This window comes from Clinocottus analis, unplaced genomic scaffold (assembly GCF_023055335.1).
Source record: "Clinocottus analis isolate CAN_PGR_092001 unplaced genomic scaffold, fCliAna1.0.p SCAF_12, whole genome shotgun sequence".
NCBI classification, from domain to species: Eukaryota; Metazoa; Chordata; class Actinopteri; order Perciformes; family Cottidae; genus Clinocottus; species Clinocottus analis.
Genome location: NW_027175843.1, coordinates 6,480,340 through 6,495,764, shown reverse-complemented (window position 1 = coordinate 6,495,764; position 15,425 = coordinate 6,480,340). Strand labels below are relative to the sequence as shown.

Here is a 15,425-nt window from a genome sequence, read left to right as displayed (position 1 = left end):
AAATAAATATTTTTTCCACAATGAGCTAAAACTTGGTTTGGGGTTTCTCATGTTTAGATGACGTGTAAGGCGGACACTTTAGAACCTTTCGCGTATGGAGGGGTCTGGGAAGCCATGCAGGTTTAAGGGGAAGTGATTTTAACTTGAACTAAATATCATTACGCACCTCAGTGCTGAAATGTACAACCCATTAAAATAATTTAAAGTAACACCACAGGTTCTAATAAAAAACTCTTTAGATCTGAGCCATCACACATCCACCGATGAAGACGCCTCAAGATTACGTAGTTTTTCTTAATTTAATAATTGAATTTTCCATTACTTAAAGGGCTCATGTGGTTCCTGCTTCAATGAGGACTGATTTACTTCAGTTGTGATGCGTCTCTGCTTAGCTTGAGTCCTTTAGTATCGTGTACATGCTGTAACAATGTGATGTAGAATCAAGAAGTCTTAAGGGTCCACGTAGCATGAATGAAGCAAATGTAATGAAAGTCAACAGATTTAATATTCCAGACAGGTAACAGGAAGTCATGTTGAAAAAGCGAGTCCACAGTGGAGCAAAGGAGGAATGCAGCGCCTTACTCCAACACACCGCATCCACGAGGTGTACATTTACAAAATATTCTCTTTACATGTTTGAGAGACGGGAGCCCCGCCCTCTGTTCAAAGCAGGAAGTTCAGCAGATAAAAGAAAATGTCTTCAAATAGAACGATAGGGATCAGTCCAGGGAGAGTTCCCTTAAAGGAGTTCAGCGGGAGAACTGCCTCCGGTCCCCCTTTCCTTTGTTGACGTGCTTAAAGACTCTGGATTTCTGCCCGTAATTGGACTTCTGGTATCCAAAGCCTCCTCCCCCGCCTCGCTTCTGCATCTTTCCCCCTTTACCAGCGTGAACACCTGGAGAACAGCCGAGTTAAGGAGAACTACTTTTTTCATACCCAAATCATACCTACTTGACATGAGGAAATACTGACAAATAAAGACAAACGAACAGCAACAAAGGATACTCAGGTCGACGTAAGGAGGCACTTTAAAGCCAAACGACAGCGCCACCATGGGGAGATTGAGGGTGTTGACGTTGTAGATTTGTTTGAGCGAGTGAGAGTCGTACGCCCTCACATAGGACTTGTAGGCCTCTTGGGCCGACTTGTGGAGATAGTAGTTCTTCTCAATCAGCTTCTCCATCTCAGGAACAAGAGGCGGATGTATTGTTAGACTACAACACTTTTATATCTTTAGAAAACTAAAGACATGTAGAAACTGCTATTGAGAAGTACATTTCTTACCTGGGACTGGATATCAGAGATTTTACTCCAAGAAAAGTCAAACTCACTCAGTGGAACCTGGACAAAAGAGAAGGAGCAGAGTTAAGAGACTTGTCTCTGATAAAGACCACCTGGTGGTAAAGGCTGCTGCAACAAAGCTGAAGGACCTAAATGACCATGAGGGTTTCAGCCTGTTACCTTGGCCTGCTTCAGGAAGCGCAGGAACCCGAGCTCCTCTGGCCGGAGGATGAGGAGCGCGTGGCCTCTGCCGTTGATGCCTCTGGCCGTCCTGCCCACCCTGTGGATGTACTCCTGTGGACGCAAAACCCAGCTTAAAAAGGAGTCCTAGTCTAAAACTATTTGTTTAAGTATCGTGTTAAATTATCTAGTACCTTGGGGTCATCTGGGGGGTCATACTGGACGATCCAGTCCACCTCAGGAATGTCCAGACCTCGAGCTGCCACGTCAGTACACAGCAGGATGCCCGTGTCTGCGTTGCAGAACTGGAAAAAGGTGGTGGTGCGCTTGGTCTGCTTTTGTTTGCCCTGGGAGAAACAGAATGAGGAGGAGAGACGGGTGAGGCCGAGGCTTCTGAACACATCTCTGTGATGACAGGGGGCGGGCGACTTGTCTTACATGGATAGCCATGACGGGCAGGTCGATGTAGTTGAGGAGCTCGTAGTGGTACTTCACAGACATACAGGAGGCGAAGAAGACCATGATCTTCTTCTTGCGGTTCTTCTTCAGGAAAGTGAAGAGCAGCAGGAAGCGCTTCTCCGACGGACACACCACGTAACCCTGAAACACCAAACGGGTCACGTTACATCGCGGCAGAGGAAGATGGCCTCCAGCTACAGGGGCGGTACCTGCTCAGTACCTGCTCCAGGCCGTCGACGGTGGCGTTGTCCTTGTTGTCGTCCACGCCCACGTAAAGCGGCTCTTTCTTCAGGGAAATGCGAGCCAGGTCCTCCACCTTACGGGTCTGAGTGGCCGAGAACAGCATGGTCTGTCTCTTCTCTGGAGAATGAAGCAGAGATTTATTTTCATGGACATAACAAAAGTCACAATATATCTCTATGCTGTATGGATTTTGCCCAACGTTTTAAATATTCCAAATACACCCAACTTGAGGAAAGTGCAGTCCGAAGTTTCTGAAATACTCCTTTAACTACACTGTCCCATTTGCAACAACAATACGTACTTGGCAGCAGCTTGATGATCTGCTTCAGCTCCTCCTCGAAGCCCACCTCTAAGATTCGGTCGGCCTCGTCGATAATCAGACACTGTAGGTTCTTGTACATGAACCCAGAAGTATTCTGAAGACACACAAAGATGTACGTTTTATATTGTTATCAACGCCATTTATAGGAGGAACACATGAATATGACAACGATCTATTCGATGACCCTGTCGATACCACTATGAAGATCGGTGACTACGAATAGTCTGCGTAGACAATGACCACTTTGATATGGTACTCTGTACGTGTCATGGTCCTCCCCGGGACCCTGCTCACCTGGAGGTGGTCCAGTAGACGGCCGGGTGTGGCCACGAGGATGTTGACCCCGTTGGCTAGTCTCTGGGCCTCCGCTGAGCGGTTGCTGCCTCCCATGGTCAGACCAAAGGTGTGCACGTGGTGCGCCATCAGCTCCTTCAGCACGCCGTACGTCTGCATTGCCAACTCACGCGTTGGTGAAAGGATCACCACGCCGGTGCCTGAGAGGAAGGGGAAGAGGCTTAGTGGAAGGCTTCCACTTCCATGATCCGGTTTGATGCCTGAGGTGAAAGCCGTTTCCTTCTCGCGTAGCAGCATTTAAAGCAAGCTCGGGATGTGTTCTAGAAAGCTTTGCGTTCTACTTGTTGAAAATATTTTTCACATCCCACAACAATCAATAAATTAAATGCTCTGATAAACAAAGAGAAACAACGGTCCGCCAAACTGTGGCTGTTGCAGGACTAATAAGCCAATCATTTGATTTGGTCTGTCATTATACGACATAAGCTGATACCTAAACAGCTGCGAGAGTTAACCAAAAGCAAAGTTCAATTCAAGAGTCTTACCATTTCTGGGCATGAACTTGAGTTTGTAGATGAGCTCTATAGACGGGATGAGGAAGGCCAAGGTTTTACCACTCCCAGTCTTGGCCGCAGCCAGAACATCCCTAAAGAGAAGCACAGCAGACAGAAACACTGTTTAAGTTTTGGTCTAACAGTAATATGTTTTTTTTTCCTGAAACGAGTCGACCTTTAAAGCCCAAAAGACACGAAACATCAGCTGCTTACCTTCCCTCCAGCAGGGGGCGGATACTTTTGTGCTGGATCTCGGTCATGTGTTCAAAGCCCATCTCCTTCACGGCTTTCAGCGTGCTCTCACTCACCAGCTCAGCAAGAGAGGTGAAGGACGTGTCCTCAAATGCTCCTAAAATACCAGGGACATTACATGAGTGAAACGCTCCCCCAAAGGCAGATTCCATTTCAAGAAAAAGGCCACAACAAAGGGTATGAAAATGGGATCAGTAGTGAGAAACTAAAACAAATCCAGGTGTCCTTGCAGTTTTTCCGGGCAGGAGGGCCACTGGAGACTCCTCCCGCAGACAACCACAACAGTTGCTGTATGCCTTAGTTGACACCCGTTTCAGGATGGGAACACTGAACGGGCAACACATAAAGGCAACGCTCTGAATTTCTGTTTGTCGCTGAAGGTGAACGTGTGTGCGCATGCTGAACAGTAAAGAGCTTTAATGTCGATGCAGAAGGTCCCTGAAGCTCACAAAGTACCACAGAAACTAAATAGTTATGTAAACATGAAGAACCTGGCTAATGATGAAGGTTATGTGTATACATAACTGACGAGCGTTTAACAGAGAGACCAGCGTGGCAATTTAGCTGACAGCTGGAGAACAGAGCAGAGTTAAAAAATATCTATTATTACTAATACATATGAATTGTTTGTTTTTAAGCTGCTGTGGCGGGACTCGCTCTAGCGGTTTGCTTTTTGTGGGGCACCCTCCCTTTCAGACATACAATCACGGTAGCGTGTCTGTTTGTGTGTTGTATGAGCATGATGTGTGTATGCAGCCTGTGTTTCTTTCAGGGGGAAGCAGGAAAGAGGGAGTTTAAATGTGCAGGTCAGAAACTCTGTGGAGGAAAGCTTCCACTTCCAAAAAGATCCACAAATTGATAGTTAATCTAATTAAAATAAATAAAACAAAATGAATTAATAAACCTCTTGGAAACTGTATTCTGGAGAAAATGTCTGAATGATTAGTCAAACTTAAGTGTCAGTGTTCGGATTAGTTTGAGACAACGATCCTGCTGGCATGATCATAATTTTTAAAGGGTTGCATCAAATGGTTGATTCAAATAAATCACTCTCTCACTCACTCTCTCACACACACACACAAACACACACACACACACACACACACACACACACACACACACACACACACACACCATTAAAATATAGGCCCAGGATGTGACTCAACTACTTTCAGACCTATTTGCTGAAAAAGTAATGTTCAAAATATGTTCATACCAGTAATAGGCATGAATCCGAAGTTATATAGTTGTGTTTTTTTGGTGCGTAATTAGATTTACATCCTTTCAGACGTACAACAGCGCTAACATTTACAACATGCTGCTTTCTAACTGCCCAACTATTTAGGTACTTAATGATGTACTTTCATACTACAGAGTTGGTCCAGCTGCTGCAGGCAGTATTGGATTCTGGACGCAGCAAATGAAAATCTAGCCACTGGGGGCCCAGTTCGGTCTATATTCCTTCATTACCTGTTAAACCAGATGGTAACTCAGGTTGTTGTTCTTCCTCCTCCTCCTCCTCCTCCTCCTCATCATCATCATCTCCCTCTTCGCTGTTATCATTGTCGTCGTCCACCTCATTGTCGTCTCCCTCCTTTTTGTCATCTATAGATTCCTCTGGTTTATGGCTTTTCTTTTCTCCATCTGCTAGAGTGTCTTCCTCCTCCAATGTTTTGGTCTTCTTCTCAACTGGGATGAGGAGTATCACATGTTAGTCATCACTCAAACACACACACACACACACACAATGCAGTTTAACAATAACAGGAAGGCAAATTCCTTCTGCCGTTACCTGGTGACTCTGCATCTTCAGCCAGCTTCCGTTTCTTTTTAGTCTTCTTCTTCAGAGGGGTTTCTTCTGCCGGGGCCTCTTCCAGTGGTACCACGATCCGTTTCTGCTTCTTCTTAGACTTCTCTTCCAGTCCGTTTGGGTTTACTGTCAAATACATCGCGACAACACACACAGCGTTACTCAGCTGATGAGTTATGTGAAGGTAACCGTTAAGAAGAAAGTAAGTTTAGAGCTGGTACTTGTAGGCCTTTCGTCACTGTGTAACGTTAACATCCTTGAAGCACAACTTTGGTTACAATGCTAACGTTAGCCAATTAACATTTAAGCGACGCTCTATCGGACACATTACGGTGACTAACTCACACAAGTATGTAATGTTACAAATTAAAGTCAGCTAACGTTATTCTACGTTTCTAAGTTTGACCGGTTGGACGAGAATGTCTAATAAAACATGCTAACGCAGCTAGCTTAGCTAGCAGGCGAGGTCGTCCACGCTTCAGAAACGCAGGAAACAAGCAAATACTTCTTACATTCTCCACACATACCGGTTTCTTCCTCATCTGCCTGCACCCTGAGCAGTTTACGCTCCTTGTTCTTATCATTTCTTTTCTGAATTTTCTTGCGGAGCAGCTTCATCTGTAGGTCCGCCATGGCAACAGCGCACTGCACACGTGTGTATGCGAGAGTGGTGTTGAGGACCCCTCAGGGCTCTAGCTGCATTGCCTGAATGAAAAAAATAAAGGACCTCGCTCGTCGAACAGGCATTTATTAACTTCCTCGAGGACGCGAGGATGATTAAAATACAGAAACGATGGCAATTTTAAGAAATATTTTGCAATTAAAATGCTTGTTTAACATGTAGCTGCAACCTGAGCCTGCTTAGCTAGCCTCCACATTTTTTTTTATAATAACACATTTGAAAAAAAAATGTTATAACGTGGGGTTTAACGTTAACTGTATTTGATCAAATATATAAAACATATTGTGTGACACTGACCGGTAGAGTTTTAATCCTATTTCCGATGTCATAATAGACGTAGTGGCCGCTGTCAGTAGTGATTTATTGAAAGTACAGCTCTATATTAATATATATGTAATGTAATTGTAATGTAATTAGCACTGTATAGCTCATATCAAAATATTGATATTTACCGACCCAAAATATTAGTAAAACAATGCATTGCTCAAACATGAACCTTTCCAGAAAGGTTTGTTTTACGTTGTGGGGTCATTTGCTGCTGACAGGGTGCCTGTAGTGGGGCCTGTAAACTGACAAGATAATGTGCACCAGTCACATAAACATAAGCCTGTCTTGACTAAACAGCAATTTTGTAGAAATTTTCTGTAGATAATTAATTTCCAAACTGGCAATCAATGAACAATTGTAGTGGAGGTCTGTGCTGATTTCAAACTACAGTGGTCTACATTTTCAAAGTAAGACAACAGGTTATATCAGATTGCTACTAACTACACTAAAGCAAAAATTCATTGTTGAAAACATGGCATTATAGTAAGAAGAAGAAAGAAATACAATAATAAGTGTATGTATAGACTTGTGAAACAACAGCACATTGAAAAAATACAATACAAAAATAATTTGAATACTTTAGTTATTGTTAAATATTTAGCTGGTCTCTCTCTGGGGCAGAACATGACCTATGGGAGTTGGGTCTCACAGCATCCTCTGACTTTTGTTTACAGCTTTCAGGCTCAAAAGTTCCTCCCATCTTAAATGCCATAACTAAGGTACCTTAAGGTTGAGTCAGTCTGAAATGTTTTCCACAGCTGTACATTCACTAGAAACTACATCTTAAGTTTTGAAAAGGCAGAAAAGTCTCTCGGCTTTGTCCTCCACTGTCTTCATCCAGTTCCCACATTGTTTACTGGCATCCATATGGATAATCGTTGGTATCCTTGACAAGGTGTTGCTAAGTGCTGACACATTACACATATCAAGTCTTCTGTAAGGCAAGTGTTCCATTTCTCAAGAAGCTTTCTAACCTACTACTGATTGAGATGACTGTAATCAGAAAATATAGTGCCCCCCTCCTCTCTGAAATGTTAAGCTGATGGAAGCGTCTCCTCCCTGAGCCTAACCACGAGTTACTCTGTCTCTTTCTTGATCTCAGCAGCCTGGATGAAAACCAGGGAGTGGTTTCCACTTTTTCCCTCTGCTGCTCGGCCTTGCTGGACGGACTGCAATACAGGACTCCTGGACATCCTCCTCACGTGCCTCATCTCCTCCAATCTCTGCTTCCCCCTTTTGACCTCACTGTTCTCGTTCTTTCTCTTCGAGGGCTGCCTCCACGAGTGATGCATCTGTGACGATGCCTCCCGGGGCCTGGAGCAGCTGTGCAGCGGTGCACTCTCTGCCAGAGCGTGAGGCACTCGAACGCAACGCCTCTGCGCGTCTTCCTCCACCGCTTTGAACACCAGGTCGGTGACGTCGCGGCGAAGCCTCATCAGCACCATGGGGTCTTTGATCTGACGCATGTCCGCCAACATCACCTCTGAAAACTGGTTAAGTATGCCATGGTCGGACGCTTGCGGCTGATCGGCAGGACCCTCGTCACTGCGACTGTAAGGACAGCTCAAAGACATGACCTCTATCACTTGGGGCTGTGGGGTTAGACAGTGCAGAGGGGCAGAGGTCAGGCCAGAGGAGGGGTGGTGCTCGTCATCCGGATCGTGCACAGTCACATCATCGTCCAGTGGGCTCCCAAACGAGCTTCCCATCTCCTGGTCAATACTTCCTTCAGTCTCCAGCTCGTCCTCGTCCTCATCCCTGTCATCAAACTTGTCCTCCTACAAAAAAGTGCAAACATGTACATAAAAGAAACATTTGAAATCAAGATCTGCAGGGAAGCAGATTTGTTTCAGAATCACTTTTGATTTACCAGGTATGAATCGCTTCGCCTGCGAACTATATAAGGCCTCAAGAAGTCCAGTTTCTCCCGCAGCATCTTCTGCTGGACAGTGCTGACGTTCTCCGGTTGCCACAGCACCCTCCCGTACTGAGTCCGGAGCGATCTGGATCTTCTCTCAACATCACACACTGCAAGGAGAAAATTAGCTGAATAGTGATCGCAACAGTGTAAATTAGTAGAAAGAAGTAAGGATAAACTCGAACACTGATGGGTAAACCCACATGGTGAAGAAGTGACGAAGAGACGCCGTATACGGCTTTGGTAGCGGTAAAGAATACTTCGCTCAATGGTTTATTTGACTCTGGAATATAATTTACTAAATGAATATCAAGTTTAAAGATGTGGCTGGTTGCTGCCAAGGAGCATAGGGCTGAAAGCTACAGCCACTTCCACATAGGGGCGTGGTTAAGAGGCAGCTCATTTGCATATTTAAAGATACAGACACAGAATCGTGCCAGAATTCAGGATCTGATTTGTTTTGTTGAGACAAATACTTCAACGACATATAGCTTTGAGACTTCAGAGACCTAAATTTACTCGTTAAAAAAACATAATAGGGGTCTTTAAACATCATATCAGTCAACTTCCATTACATAAATGCACACTTGAATGAAGTTCAGCCGGATGCACTTCGTACTCCCCAGCGTGTTGGATCAGGTTATTTATGCCACACTAACTGATCGCTTCACCAGTAACTCATTACTGTCATTGTGTTACACCCCTCTTCCCCCTCGCTCACCTGGCTTTCCGATCGACGTCGCAAACTCGGTCCACAGCTTGGTCTTCAAATCCTTGTCGTAGTAAGAATCGAGCGAGGAGTTAAAAAGGCACTCGTGTCCGCGCCAGAAATCGATCAGCATGTTGTCCATTGTAAAACCCCAGTGTGGCCCCCGTATCTGACCTCGGAAATGTGTCATCACCCGTTTACAAAACTCCCGGTGTCTATCAAACTATATACATAAATATTTTCGCTGGTTATGTTTACTTTAGCTTCTTCTTAGTTTGGCGTCACCCCGGATGGAGTAAAACTACGACGGTTACTGCCACCAACTGATCTGGAGTCAGGAATGTTGGTATGAGTAATTATACTGCTTTTATTTGTACAAGCCGTGAAGTTATATATATATATATATATATATATATATATAAACACACATATGTACGTGTGTGTGTGTGTGTGTGTTGAGAGAGCGAGAGAAGCCTTATATTGTAATTGTTGATACATATAATGTTAATCATTGAACTATCCTAAATTATTATTATTATTTAATTTACACGTAAGTTGCACATATATGTTTCCATGTTAGAAAAGGAGGAGGACTTAAATAAACCACAAAACACAATATTAAACACTCATGAACACTGGGGAAACTTTAATAAAGGCCGCATACACACATCTTTATGTACACAATAAACGTGCAATCAAATGAATCCTAGAGGGTCGTCATAATACACCAGCTTGTATCACCCGTCCGTCCACGTAAACTGACGCCGTCCTCTCTCGGTGATTGACAGCTGCACAGCCCTGCCTGCGTCGCTCTTGCTACCCGGCCTCCGCCATCTTGCCTCGCTCCCTGCCTGCCAGAAGCCAAGTGCGGAAGTGGAAACGGCACTGTGCGGGCTCAGGGTTCCGCCTGTGGACGGCTCACTTTATCCTCCAGCCGACACAGCCTGCTATCCATCACATTTTCACCGTTTCTAGACAACAGAGGCCAGGGGAGAGATGGCTGGACGGTTACCGGCGTGTGTTGTCGACTGCGGCACAGGGTAAGCTGCTCAAACCGAACCGCCGTGCAAAAAAACCCCACAGGGGCTCGGATGTCACGGAGAGGCTGAGCGCGGCCAGGGGACTGTCAGTGTCAGCGGCAACGACTGGGTGTGTGTCCGTCTGTATCGGAGTGTATGCAGGCAGCTAGCCAGCGAAGCTAATATGCTACCGAACAGCGAACTGTGAAGTGGTGTTTACTCTCGCGGTTGTGTTCCGAGACAGACCCAGTCAGGTTGTTCGGGCTGCTCTGACTTGCCCTACCGCTGCTGTTTGGTTTGCATGTTGGTTTCACCCACTCGTTCGCTAATCTCACCACTAGCTGAGATTCATCACTCTGCTATGTTTTCTTCCCGGTGAAGAGATTTTGCTGCCAGCTCGTGAAACGTTATGACGCTAGAAGCCCGACATTGGACCGAGGAAGACTTCCCTCCCAGATGGTTTCATTCATTTGGAGCTGGCGGGCCTTTTTCTGTATTGTGGCCGATGAAGTCTTTAGTCCTCTGTTAATTTAACATGTTGCCACAGGACGTGTCCCGAGAAGATACGTGCCTTTAGCCAGTTTAATGGCAGAAATCTTTTCGCTCGTTCGCTTGGTTATCGAGCAGGCGTGATACTACTTCCTATTCAGCCTACACTTCCTCATTCACGCTGTTTAGTCCATATATGGTGGTTTCTGGGCATCCGAGCATGCTGTTTTGATTAACTTCTCTAATTTCTTTTCTTTGCCAGGCTACCGACTATTTTCCTGAACGCATTGTCTCAACTGTACTGACTGAATCCGCTTTAGCAGTAGATGTTGCTTTTAAAGGATGGACAGAATAATACGGGACTAGACGTTCTCGATTCTCCTGCAGCGGGTTTCCCAGTGATCCGTGTGCGGATTCACACTTCTGATTGTATTTTCTCCTTTTGGATGAAGGTTTAAACAATGTATGTGAAAGATATTCTTGATTCTTAATCGTGTTTGTTATGGTATCCACATGCACCTACATTCTCTCAGTGGGGAGGAGAAATTACTTGTGACCACTGGCGACATGCAGATGTGTCCAAATACCAGCTCCAGGCAAGGCTATCTCAGTCAGTTTTGGGGGTCCAGCAGTGGTTTTGCGTTGCTTGCATGTAGAGGCTTGAACTCGCCACACATTGCATACCTATCCACTCACCCACCCCCTCCTCCCTCCAGGCTGTTAACCAGTGTGCTGCCTCTGATCTGCACTGGGACAGCAAAAAAAAAGTGCAAAAGTGCAGCTGAGAATCTGCTTGGCCTGTGCTAGTTTCTACTCATCGAGCAGATGGCCTCCACTTTCTGGCTAAAGCTTACAGTCATAACACATATGTTCCAATATCAATGACTACACAATTTACTTTTTTTTTTTTTTTTTTTACATTATCTCCAGAAATAACACATGGTGGTTTTGTCAGCTGGTCAGTTTGGGTTGAGACTTGCTTTGTGACTAGTTGTTTTTAAGAGGACACTTTACCATGCTATGGCTCTGCAGCTTAGCCAAAGAGTGCCAGCTGTGGGCATATGTTCTAGAATTGCTGTGGGAGTTCAACAGCTGTCTCTGAGTCATGCTCATAATGCCCAAACCAGTGACAACTCTCCTTCCTTTTTCAAATTGATCTTCTCAGCAGCCTGGCTGTTATTATTAGAGGAGACTACTTAACCACACAGTGAAAAAAACACAGTCACATCAAGACTTGTGTTTGGTGTTGGTTAGGTTCTCTTAAGTTTGTCTCATCAAGGCCTCCATAGAAACCAAAATCTCAGGTGGTGCAGCTCAGTGCAGTCAAAAGGTTCAGGTGGAGCAGTTCCTCAGTCAATACTTGAAAGTTTCCAACATGAGGCTGCGGGCATTAATGAGCCTCATTCAGCATGGTTCTGAATGGCATTTTAAGGTGAAATGATAGAGGACTAATGTCAAAAAGTAGCTGCTTCACTGAGCTAAAGGTAACAAAGTTCTCAGTTCCAGCTGGGCTGTGCAATGCAGACACGCGGTGCACTATGAGCCTGTCGAGGCAGGTCAAGGAAGACAAGCTGGGACCGCTCTGTGGTATGAAGGTGTTCAGAGCGCTGTTGCTGTTGCATTCTGCTGCCGTCAGCTCCAGCTTGCTAGTACTCTCATGAGGCTGTTGTTGTGTCAACTGCCTTTTTCTTTACTTGGATCAAAGTGACAAAGTGACTTAAGAGACTGGTCCAAACGGTATGTCAAAGTGGTACTGTCTGTTTATTAAAGAGCAAAGTAGTGGCCGTGACCGAAACCCCTGCACACAGGCCTCTAAACCCAGAGCCGTGAGAAGTTCCAGTAAGTCACTATTGGGAGAAGCTCCCCCATATTGGCAGTATGAATTTGGAGCTCAGAGAACGACAGACTGAAATACATCATGCCATTATCTCTAGAAATACTGCACATAGTGGAGCTGCCAACGGTTTCTCCCAGTGTTCTACTGTATTTGAACACAATCTATTGCATGCTCCTATTGTGTTCGGTCTCCTGGCTCTACCTTGGAAAATCAACATTGGCAACACTGTTGGTTTTTCTGTGTGCTGGACAGATGGGGAAGTTGCCAGATAAGATTATATAATTTTATTCACACACTGCACAGTTTTCAGCTCTTGAGTAACCAAAAGTAACTCGGAGGACGTGGAAAAAATAGTGAGTGTTGCCTGCTATCACCTGTTAGGTAGTGTCGATTCATATTGGATGGTTTTGTTCTGAGCTAGTAATCGTTTGACATTAAAATAGCATGATTGTTGCATAATTTCTTGTTAATTTAGCCCCACTTATGTTCTAGGGGGGGTATGTTCATTAGGGGTCATGTGGGTCAGCATGTATTTTTTTGGAAACTCTTTTAATTTGGGAAGTAGGACATTTCTTTCCAGAAGTGGTCCCTTTGTTGGTTGTTTAGCTCGTCAGTGTTAGCGCTCCGTCACACTGCACCATGAAAGATGTTCATTGTGAGCGCTGGGTCTTAATCTCATATTTTTTGCTTCCTGTCAGCAGTTATTCTACACAAATGTTTGTTGTTGCTAATATATACGAGATGTACCACTTCCTGTGCAATAAGAAGGGTTTCACCCAGGAACAAGAGGCCCTTGGTCTGTGTCCAGGACAGGAAATTAACAATTTCATAAACTTGTTCAATGTTGGAACAAAAAATAAATTAAGTTGGTACTTTTGTAGGGCAACCAACTGAGCTTTTGCTCATAACATTCTCAGGTAATTTCTTTTAAAGACTGCTGATGTTGTCCTTTTTGAAAGTTGAATTCCAAAGGAGCCCCTATTATGACCAGGATGTGGCCTTTCATGCCCACAGATCTTTGGCGGGCGTAAGGACTCGCCAGTGTCCTCTATCAGTCCCTTGGGCCCTGTGTGCAGGAAGTATGGGAGTCATGTCTGAGACTAACCCAGTCAGGAGTACATCTGGTTCACATGTGCCCCACCAAAAAAACAACCAGTTGCAAAGATTGGAGACATAAAAGGCTGTGAAGTCCAGGGTCTTTGATGCAAAGCCAGAAGGTGTCTTGACTGAATGAACATAAATTGACATGTAGCTTTTGTCTTCCAGTTATAATGTTTTTAGAAACAACTTTCATCATTTTAATTATGCAACTTCCCTCTTTGCTCAAGACTTTGCTTCTTTTTTTATATATATAGGAGAAGTAGGCAACGACAAACGTAGCAGTGTTGAGGTCACAGCCAGTTTATATTAAGGATGGTCAGTTTGTGCAGAAGTTAACTAACTTCCCCCACTCCTCTCTCTAGACAGATATGAATAGTCTTCGGTTTCCCAATACTACATGAATGGCTCGTTTAATGGCTTCCCATTAGCAAACTCCAGGGCTCTGCTGCTTTTGGCAGCCAACCAACCCGCCAAAGGACAGTGATGGCATTGATCAAAACGATAGCACAGGACTAGGAGATGGGGGGCCAAAAATAGCCTTTTAGTGTAGTAAACTTTCATGCATACAAATGGGGTGGCAGCAGTGTTAGCAGGTGGTCTGGTTTGCCCGGAATATGCAGCCTCTCTCTAATGAAACGTGATTCTTTCCTCCTGCAGTTACACCAAACTGGGGTATGCAGGGAACACGGAGCCGCAGTTCATCGTTCCATCATGTGAGTATTTCACTGAGCGTTGAAATCCCCTCAGACTCTGACACTAACAATGACCGTGATGCATGTTTGAAAAGAGGAACACGTTTGCCTTCTCTTCCTGTTAGCTGAGGATTGAAGACCATAGTAATACAATGCTTAAAAATCTCTTTTAGGTTCACTGTTAAAACTTTACTTTCAGTATGATTTGCGAAAGAGGCGCAAAGTGTTTGAGCATTCTTGAGCATTTTAACTTTCATATCAATCAAATGTACACACCTCGGTAAGAATGCCTGTCTTCTCTGTTGCTTTCTGTTGAATTCTCATGTTTTCCTGTCAGGTATCGCCATCAAAGAGTCGGCCAAGGTGGGGGACCAGGCCCAGCGCAGGATGATGAAGGGGGTGGATGACTTGGATTTCTACATCGGAGATGAAGCAGTAGACAAGCCCTCATATTCCACCAAGGTACGCGACCCTGACAGCTCAGCACGCCCACAAGAAAGCAAACAATCGACATTTTACAGTCTTTTCAGAGAACCTTATATTCATCGTCCCTGCGACGCTTTTAGTGATTCGTAAATTAGAAGCAGTTTTAAAGAGACTTTCCCGCCATTTTGTGGAAATGTTTTCCTTTTCCCCAAACCAGAGACTGTTACAGGGTCAAACACAGCATGGGAATCCACTCTGTAAACTCCTTTTAAACGTCTGCGCTATACTCTATCTGTGTTTCTCCGACAATGGGGCCTCCTGCAGGATATTGATTTGCATGTATGTGTGAAATGACATTTGTAGGACCCGCCGGGTGAGTTGGACCTGCTCCATACACAACTGTATAAAATAACAGAGAGATCAGGTGAAGATAATGTACCAAATTTAGAACCTTTTCTATGACTTTACTGAAACCATCTGATTTGATCTTGTTTTCTACGAAACCAACGTGTATTATGTGAAACGCACAGCATCAACACACATTTATTCAGATGTCGTCTTTGGTGCAGGCACAGGCCTCTCACACTAGGCTCATCATAGCAGCAAAAATCATCAGCGATGGCTCTGCTCCCGTTCCGTGTCCCAGGGACCCAGTTAGCCAGCATGCACTTCACCAGAGCGGTGTCCCACTTCTGGACCACATACTCATTCTGAGCTGGTTTTTCAGTTTGCAACGAGTCAAGTGACAAAATAAACTATTCATATGTGCACACATTTGAACTCTTCTACTGCAAAGGAACAGAGACCACATCTGGGCTAGATCTAATTTT

The 15,425-nt window shown here is 44.7% G+C and overlaps 3 protein-coding genes across 4 annotated transcripts in view; 1 reads left to right on the top strand and 2 right to left on the bottom strand.

Annotated features, from left to right (window-relative positions):
- Window positions 1–486: 486 nt before the first annotated feature.
- Window positions 487–6,065, bottom strand: ddx18 (DEAD (Asp-Glu-Ala-Asp) box polypeptide 18). Of its 2 annotated transcripts, none has more exons than XM_068572453.1 (14): window positions 5,908–6,065; window positions 5,378–5,521; window positions 5,056–5,274; window positions 3,547–3,682; window positions 3,325–3,425; window positions 2,780–2,979; window positions 2,465–2,579; window positions 2,141–2,280; window positions 1,900–2,061; window positions 1,656–1,808; window positions 1,462–1,575; window positions 1,285–1,341; window positions 1,006–1,183; window positions 487–895 (listed from the first exon to the last, which is right to left on the bottom strand). In XM_068572453.1, exons 1-14 carry the CDS (start codon window positions 6,026–6,028, stop codon window positions 750–752), a joined length of 1,986 nt encoding a protein of 661 aa, XP_068428554.1. In that variant the 5' UTR covers window positions 6,029–6,065; the 3' UTR covers window positions 487–749. The 2 variants fall into 2 exon arrangements, with proteins under 2 accessions (XP_068428554.1, XP_068428555.1); XM_068572454.1 differs by having other exon boundaries at window positions 5,923–6,065.
- Window positions 6,066–6,970: 905 nt separating this feature from the next.
- wu:fb74b10 (uncharacterized) lies at window positions 6,971–9,349 on the bottom strand. Its single transcript, XM_068572464.1, has 3 exons — window positions 9,044–9,349; window positions 8,275–8,432; window positions 6,971–8,182 (listed from the first exon to the last, which is right to left on the bottom strand). Exons 1-3 carry the CDS (start codon window positions 9,219–9,221, stop codon window positions 7,481–7,483), a joined length of 1,038 nt encoding a protein of 345 aa, XP_068428565.1. The 5' UTR covers window positions 9,222–9,349; the 3' UTR covers window positions 6,971–7,480.
- A 494-nt stretch (window positions 9,350–9,843) lies between these two features.
- The window catches only part of LOC137782815 (actin-related protein 3-like), a 15,548-nt gene continuing 9,966 nt past the window's right edge, over window positions 9,844–15,425 (top strand). Inside the window, exons 1-3 of the mRNA XM_068572463.1 lie at window positions 9,844–10,071; window positions 14,135–14,190; window positions 14,507–14,631. Coding sequence (XP_068428564.1) covers window positions 10,028–10,071; window positions 14,135–14,190; window positions 14,507–14,631 — 225 coding nt within the window. The 5' untranslated portion in view covers window positions 9,844–10,027. The remainder of the gene's footprint in view (window positions 10,072–14,134; window positions 14,191–14,506; window positions 14,632–15,425) is intronic.